The 8549-nt window shown below is 44.9% G+C and overlaps 1 protein-coding gene across 1 annotated transcript; it reads right to left on the reverse strand.

Moving 5' to 3' along the window:
- Positions 1-3033: 3033 nt before the first annotated feature.
- LOC116216925 lies at positions 3034-8536 on the reverse strand. The gene is made up of 2 exons (XM_031554637.1): positions 7500-8536; positions 3034-7177 (listed from the first exon to the last, which is right to left on the reverse strand). Exons 1-2 carry the CDS (start codon positions 8046-8048, stop codon positions 6917-6919), a joined length of 810 nt encoding a protein of 269 aa, XP_031410497.1. The 5' UTR covers positions 8049-8536; the 3' UTR covers positions 3034-6916.
- Positions 8537-8549: the final 13 nt, after the last annotated feature.

The following is an 8549-nucleotide window of genomic DNA, read 5'->3' on the forward strand; positions in this document are numbered from 1 at the left end:
TTTTGCAAATAAACTATGTTTTGTTTGTAAGTTTTTTTCCCCCACTTATAATAATGTCAATTGCTAGATCTGGATACATTTAATATTTCCAGAATGCAGTGGAGAGCTGTGTGAAAGAGATGGCTGAAGGGGTATTTAGGTCTTTAGTTGCTTTGAATGATAGGTGTATAAAAGAAAACAGTAAGCACAGAGTATTTGCACTGAACTAATGCTCGACCAGAAGACAATTTCACTTTCTTAGTTCTTCTCTTTTCCTTTTCCTCCTGTTTTCCTGGTTTTCTAAAATTTGGCAGTTTGTGCAACTGAATATTTGTGAATGTTTCTGAAAAGCCATCAAGGGTCCATAGGTCCTCTTCATATAGTGCTGTGATTGTGACTCTTCTCATGGTGTAACAGTACTGTAGATGACACAAAATGTCCAGTATCACATCTATCAGTTTTTGATGTGATAATGTATGTGTATATACACTCTTTTCAGAGAGTAATAAGCATTGGAGAGTGGTATGAAACACACTGTGGTAGTGCCACAGATCATGAGCTGTAGCATCTTCATTACCCTAGAGGTGAATTGTAATGGCTAAGAGAAAGGAGAACACTCATCCCGATGAAAATTATTACTGTATATATCCATGAACCCATCAAACAGAAACAGTTTTGAGAAAAGCAGCATTTTCTCTGAGGTCTGGCAATGGACAGTGTTGCTTTCTTGGCTGCAGCAGGGATCAGAGTCCTGGATCCAGTGCATGGCAAAGTTTTCTGCAGATAGCAAAACTTGCTTCTCAGTATAAAAATCACTCTTAATAATGATATTAAATTGGAATGTTTCTTACTAATTGTTACAGTAATATCAGTGTTCTCACTTTACATATTTTACTTCTGGTTTCTGCAGAAACAATAATAAAAAAGAAAACAAAAAACCTCTAAAACAGCATCAGATTAGATCATAAGGAGTTCTAGTACAACACTGTCATTTTATCTAAAGAATTGAGGAACCCTTTTATTTATTTATTGTTATTGGTCTCAATATTGCAACAAATCCTCTTTGTTTCATTATGAAAAGAACCAATTAAATGAGCAGGGAAACAGTGAGCTACGTAATGCAAACAGGAACTGTCTGGGCTCTTACTGACTGGTTTTCCTCTTGTCCTTTTATTTCTCCTGGACCTTTGCAGCTGGCTGCTGTTGAAGAGAAGATACTGGGCTGATCTGAGGTGGCCATTCCTGGATACTACATGCATTTGTAGATGCTTTGTTAACTTGATCAACTTGAAGGCTTAGGAGCCTGAATGCAATGGGTGTAGGATACAGTCAAAATGAAATCCAGAAAGGAGCCTTAGGTACCAAAATGATCAGTCAGATTAATCCTTTGTCATTCATCACAAAAAAAAGCAGAACAGCTGCTATGAAACATTGCAAGTTGTCTGTATTTTTCAACTTTACTTCCTTATCCCCATCATTTTTAGGTCACTATTCATAGTGGTGAGAGATGGGAAGGTGAAGACCCTAGTTGAACTGAAGTCTCTCTCAGCTTGGATTAATATTTCAATCACTGATTTGCTGGATGAAAGCAGGGTAAATGCTAGGAATACCAGTTGTTTTTTGAAGCCAGGCAGCAGTCTCCACCTTTTTTGAACGTCTATCTGTGACGTGCTCTCAGCATCCTTTCTGGACTGAAATCTGTCAGGCATGAAAGAGAGAGTTGTTTGCTCTGAGGAGGTCAGGAGTGAGCTAGGCTCGCCATTACTTGATGCGATAAGTTTTAACAGTACTAGAGATTTTCAGTGCTTGGAGGACTTCAGAATGAAAACTGAGATGCTTACAGCTTAGATGGCTTAAAGGCCAAACAATTGCTGGGTCAACTTTTTAGAAGCAGCAGTTATGGATCCAAATTCCTGAAGAGGGCACTGGAGATGAGTTGTGGTTTTCTGTGGATTCAAGCTCCTGGAACTTCCAGGAGAGCTCTGACATTTCAAACACCAAACATGCAGGAGAGGTGTTCATACTGATATGCAAGTCCTCTGAGTCTGAGAAAAGATTGGCCGATATTAGGCAGGCTGCTCACCTGTTCCGAGGTGTAATAAAAGATTTAAAGGACTGGGGTCCAAATCATTCCTTCAGCAAGCAGTTTTTGTATAAATGTTTCTTTCAACATAACACCATCCAAATCATATTAGAAAGAGCCCTCCATCTGTATCTGCCACTGCTTTATGGTTTTCGTATGAAACTATTAAAGACATATTAAATAATGCCTTAAAATTCAGTATCATATTTCCACAACTTTTAATTTGTATTTTTGCCTTGCTCTGAGTTCGGCAGAAAGTGTTTGTTCTTCAAGTATCATTTGGCCTTTTGTCTGCTTTATGCCATTCCTCCTGAGATTGACAACACCACTGCAGCTGGAACTGGTAGTGAAAAGGCAGTAACCTGTATTTCCCCTTTGCCCTGAGTATTTCTGAACTCCGCAAGCTGTGCTTTGAAGATTCATGTTGTATTCTTGTAGTGTTTGGCAGAAGGGAATGGCTTGTATGCAGGGGTTTTTTGTCCTTAGCATAAAGGGCAAAAACTATGGAGGTGAAGAATTGTAACTTGAAGATTGCCATACAGATAAAATAACTATTTTGATCATTGCAAAAACCTTCCAGGCTCTGCAGATGCTAAAACCTCTGTGAGTTTCAGTATTACTGGAAATCCACACCTGCAGTGATATATTTCTGTGGCTAAGAATACAAAACATATCACAGGGAGCACTGTTTCTATTGGAAGAGTTAAGCCTTCTTCAGATCTGTAATCACACTATTTTCCCACAGCAGAATAAAGACTAAGGGTGGAGTGGTTCAGCACAAGTGCATGAAGTGGAGCGTCTATTACATACTCCCTCTGCTTGGCAGAGGCTTCATCTAGGTACTTTCTTCTGGGCGCTGTGTCATTGAATTTTGGGTATGCATTAAAAAGCAATGAAAGCAGTCACATCTTTGAGGTTAAGCACGTGCATTCGCACTATGTCTGACAGAAGCTTTAGTATAGGAAAAGCGAGAAGGGATAAAGCTGTCATATTCTCGGTTTGCAGAGCAGAGCCAGAGAGAAAAATAAGGTGGGTAAGGACGCGAACATCAGGGATTTGGGCTCGATTTATTGGGCGAGAGCTCGCCCTAGCGGCCCTTGAGCGTCATTTCCATGCCATGGCTTTACATTCAAGCACCAAGCCTTGCTGCTGCTTTTAAGAAATATTTTATTATCATGTTTTCCATGAGTTTCTGTTATCAGTGTGTGAATTGCTTATATCTGTCCTTTGGTTGTACAAGAGCTAAATAACTGGGAATTGTTTGTTGGAACAAAACAGCAGAGCACATTACCCTTGTATGCTCATCCCCATGAGGGCAACGTTAAGACTGGAAAGAACTGTTTCTCAGGTACTTTTTTTTTTTCAAGTATTCTTTACATATGTTTATGTATCTTCATATGTTTTTTAAAAAGAAACTATTCCTCTGCTTTTTAATAGGGATTTTTCTTTTTTTTAAATTTACTTTTTTTTCCCAGTGGTTAGACAGATCCTTCCAAAAATGTCATAACTTCTTGCTTCCCAGAAAGAGGCTTTCGGCAGTGCTGCCAGGGAAGGCAGCAGACAACCCTTATTTGTGTCAGGGAAAAAGTGCTCATTCCTCCATTTGGAGACAGCATAAATAAACTGTAATAGTCAGAGAACTCAACCTGTTTAATGTACAGAAAGGAGTGCTCAACAGCCAGAGACACAATTTATCAATTATCTCTGCCTCTCATTTCTTTTTTGTTAGGTCAAACCTGGAAAAAGAATGACAATGCTGTATGCTCAGTACTGGACATGGATCCCTCTGGTCTTCAGCTAAGCTGCAAGCTGCTGTTTGCATGGGCTCTGCAGGGACTTGGAGCATTCCATAATGCTAAGCATGGGGCAGCCTCAGTGATCCCAATGGGCTGTGTTAGGACATATAGAGTTTATATTCATCTTATATTGCAGTGTAGTTGTTTGATTTAAATTAATTTTAAATTTATTCAGACAAACATATGGCCCATCTAGAATAATCCTCTTTTTTAGTTGAATTTTCCATGTACTTCCTCATGTTTGGGAGGTGTTGGAAATATCCAAATAATTTATCAGGATGGTATCTCTGATAAAGCAGATTTTATTTGCAATTGCAATGGCGGGCCTCCTGCAAGCAGGAGAACACGCAGAAAACAGCCTTACATCTTAGCGTTACATCTTTTATGCCCTATTACTCAACACTTATCTCTTTCTCCCCTGGTTCCTCATTGGCTGAATACTTCAGGTTCACAATCTTCCTGACGCTCAACTAAACACTAAACACACAGATACTGGCTAAACATGAATTTTTGCTCGCTAAGCATATATCGCTAATTAGTTAACTTCTCACATTTGCTCATTCAACACTCGGTCACTGTTTCTGGACATCAGCTCATCCTTGCATAGAGATAAGCTTGGAAGGAGGACGGGGGAGTATCTTGGTGCCTGCCTGTTGCATCCCAATCTACCCACAGAGCAAGGCAATCCAGCCTTGTGTGGAGGCCCTGGCTTTCTTGATGATTGTTAAGTCTGTTTTTCTTTTGCTGAGGGTCTCTTACCCAAGCAGAATAGCCCTGCAATATGCTTTCTAGTTCATAACACTATACCTGTACTATTTGGAACATTTAGAAATTATTGCAGTTTTGCAAGCAAGAAGTAATCACACAATTCACCAACTGTATTTCTAAAGTATGTTACTAACATATATGCTATGCCTACTTTTTTCAAATCAGCTATTTCTAAGGACAAGTTACAAAATAAAGAAATATTGTGCTCTACTTCTTCAGATCAATTCCTCCTTTTCAATATCTAATGCAGAAACAACATTCAATTCCTATGCCCATGTGCCCTGGTGAGCCTTTTCAGATTAGGATCTCATCAAGACAGAGGGTCAGAGCTCAGAGAATTCCTCTAGGTGCCACTCTGACAAAGCAGGAAGCTGACATGGAAGTAGCCAGAAGCCAGCAGGGCCAGTAGAAGGCATATCGCTGGGATCAATGTGCAGCTGCTGCTTGTGGGATGCCCTACTTTGGTCCCCATCCTCGTTATTACATGGCAGGTGGATAGACCAAGCCAGCAGGGCCAGTAGAAGGCACGGCGCTGGGTATCAATGAGCAGCTACAACTCAGGAAGCACCAGCATTTTGTTGCCATTCCCACTCCTGATGGGTCAGGCGGTTAAGCCAAACCAGCAGGGCCCGCTGGAGGTCCAGGTCTCAACTGGATGCTGCTGCTGAGGAAGGACTGGCTTTTTGTCCCGATTACCGCAGACATGGCAGTAGCCAGAAGGTTTTGGAAACCTTGGACGCGAGTTTAATGGATGACTATCAACAATAGAGGGGAACACTGTACTTCAGCTTCAGCTCCGTTTTGATTTCCCATCAGCAGTACTTTCGGTCTAGCAGAGTGAAATACAAGAAGCATGCTTTTCTATTCGTCCACAGGAAAAACTACAAATGGGACTGTCGTCTAGATTTGGACCAACGTGGCTCCTTGGCACGCAGGAGGGCAGCCACGCACCCAGCTCAGGGTCGGGCCTCTCCACCCAAATCCCAGCTCCACTTCCTCCCATCCATGGAGTCATTGTACGGTTAGGCTTGGAAGGGAGCTTGAAGATGGTGTAGGTCCAAATCCCCAGCTGTAGGCAAGGACAACTCCCTCTAGAGCAGGCTGCTCAAAGCCCCATGCAGGCTGGCCTTGAATGCCTCAAGGCTGGGGGCATCCACAACCTCGCTGGGCAGCCTGTTCCAGGGTCTCCCCACCCTCACAGTAAAAGTAAAGCATTTCTTCCTGTTATCTAGACTACATCTGCCCTCTTGAAGTTTAAAGCCATTTCCCCTCGTCCTGTCGCAGCGTGCCTTTATTAAAAAGTCCCTCCCCAGCTTTCCTGCACGCCCCCTTCAGGTCTTGGAACACCGTTCGTAGGTCTCCTTGGAGCCTTCTCTTCTCCAGGCTGAAGAGCCCCAGCTCTTTCCTCCTATCCTCATAGGGGAGATGCTCTGGCACTCTGATCATCTTTGTGGCTTTCCTGTGGACCCACTCCAATAGCTCGGTGTCCTTCTTGTGTTCGGGGCTCCTGAGCTGGACGCAGTACTCCAAGTCGGGTCTCCTGAGAGCAGAGCAGAGGGGCAGACCCACCTCCCTCGACCTGCTGGTCACACTTCTCTTGACGCAACGCAGGCTACGGTTGGCCTTCTGGCTGCAAGCACATATTGCTGGCTCGTGTTGAATCATCAAACAACACTCCCAAATGCTTGTCCTCAGGGCTGCTCTCAACCCATTCTCCACCGGAACAGGACGCTTTCCACCAGGCAAAACTGGCAGTTGAACACGCCCAGGCATTGGATAAATTTGATCCTACCCGCCCAGCAGAGCTGGGCATTCGTGTCCCTCAGGTTGGCTTTGGCTGGGGCCTGTGGCAACACCAAAGTTCTGTTTGGACCCCCTTTGGATTCTGATCTCGGGTCTGGGACGGAGCAGAAGAAAGATACAGTATGATTGAAGAACAGTTATTGGCTGCCTACTTCCACATTGACAGGCGGTAGAGCCAATCAGCCAAACGGCTGAAATCATAGTTAAGACCACCCTGCCAATTCAGGGATGGGTGAAAGATCTGACCCACCTTCCTAAGATGGCGGTGGCCCAATTCTTGACGTTGTATGTATGCACATTCAGAGATGAGACGTTATGTATGCTCTGAGCCTTCAGTGGTATTCCAGAGTTGGTGTTTGTGAACGGAGGATGGTATGTAGCCTCTGAATTATTCCTGCTCACAAAACTGAGCCCCAACTAAAACCACTTGGTTCATAAGTGTATGACTGTGATGAGATATGAACTGTTATGTTTATTTAGAAAGAGATTATTTATCCGTAGAACGAGCACCCTGGACAGTGCTGGATGTGAAGTTTGCAGAGGGATTATTTCTGTTCCCCGTATCGTATGCTGCCTGCCTCTCCTGCATGCTCCTGCATGCTTCCCTGTGGGACTGGACGAGGATCCTCAAGTGCCTCTCCATTGAGTCCATGTTAGCCTCCATGTGGCGGAGCAGGTCAGAAACAATGATGTCTTCATTTCCCTGGTGCTCTGCTCTTCTGGAGACTGAAGCTGTTGATCCCGTTTCCTGGAAGTGACGGAGCATGGGCACAGTGAAAGGGATGCAGACTCATTTTGCAGAGCATTCCCCTGCAGGGCTCCGATTCCTGGGCAGCTTTTCCTGCCTTGCAGGACTGTCCCAAGCGTGGGGCTCCCACCACCTCAGGCAGGCCCCGTGTAGCACAGAGATTTCCAATTGGGTGTCAGCCTCACGGCTGGGTAAGTCCCTGGGGAGAGCTAGTGGACCTCTGGGAGTCTGCTTTCCTTGGAAGACTTCACAGACAAGCCTTTGTGGTTGCCTGCTCCCCACCCGCGGTACCCTCCCTGTGCGATGCATCTCAGTGGCTCACCTGTCCCCATAGTTGTCTTAGACTTCTCCAGACGCCATGGGCAATGCTCAGCAGGATCAGGAAGCCAATGTGCTTCAAGACATCCTTGAGGATCCAAGTTACCCCTCTCTGCTCAAGGTTGTCCCAGAGGCGGCCCAGGGTATCGTGCAAGCTCAGGACTTTCTGCTTGGGGCCCAGGGACTGCTGCTTTGGTTCTCCTGGAGTGACAACCTTGCTGACCCTGTACCGGATCCACCTGGGGCGTTTGGAAAGGCCTAGTTGGTGGGGCCAGTTGGAGGCACGAAGCTGGGCATTAATGCGCAGCTGCTGCTCCTGGAATACTGTCTTTTGGTCCCCATCCTCCATTGTTACATGGCAGGTGGCTAAGCCAAACCAGCAGGGCCGGCTGGAGGTCCTGCTCTCAACTGGATGCTCCTCCTGCGGAGGAAGGTCTGGCTTTTTGTGCCCACTACAAATACAGGCAAAATAGCTGCAACAGCTGGAGCTGAATCCAGCAAGTGGGGACAGAGAGAGAGCTATGCTCAGGAAGAGAGTCAGGCTGAGCCTCATCCTGTTCTCTCCCAAAGATCAATCTCAACACAGAAGCGGCTGTCACCCAGAGCAGAGCTCCAGCAGTGACCACCAGCTGGACTCAAATGGCTGTGCTGGGGGAGGCTGCCAATGTGACTTAAAGACTGATGTCATGTCCCGCCCTGCGATGTCACAAAGCCTTTTGCCCCACCCTGGCCACAGGAGATTACGATCTCCTCAAGGCAGACGGTCAGAGCTCAAAGAATTCCTCAAGGTGCCACTCTGACAAAGCAGGAAGCTGACATGGAAGTAGCCAGAAATTTCTAGAAAACTTGGACACGAGTTTAATGAAAGATTTCATAATAATGAAAGAATTAATAATAGCAGGGAACACTGTACTTCAGCTTCAGCTCCGTTTTGATTTCCCATCAGCAGTACTTTCGGTCTAGCAGAGTGAAATACAAGAAGCATGCTTTTCTATTTGTCCACAGAAAAAACTACAAATGGGACTGTCGTCTAGATTTGGACCAACGTGGCTCC

This window comes from Meleagris gallopavo, chromosome 1 (genome assembly GCF_000146605.3).
Source record: "Meleagris gallopavo isolate NT-WF06-2002-E0010 breed Aviagen turkey brand Nicholas breeding stock chromosome 1, Turkey_5.1, whole genome shotgun sequence".
Classification (NCBI taxonomy): domain Eukaryota; kingdom Metazoa; phylum Chordata; class Aves; order Galliformes; family Phasianidae; genus Meleagris; species Meleagris gallopavo.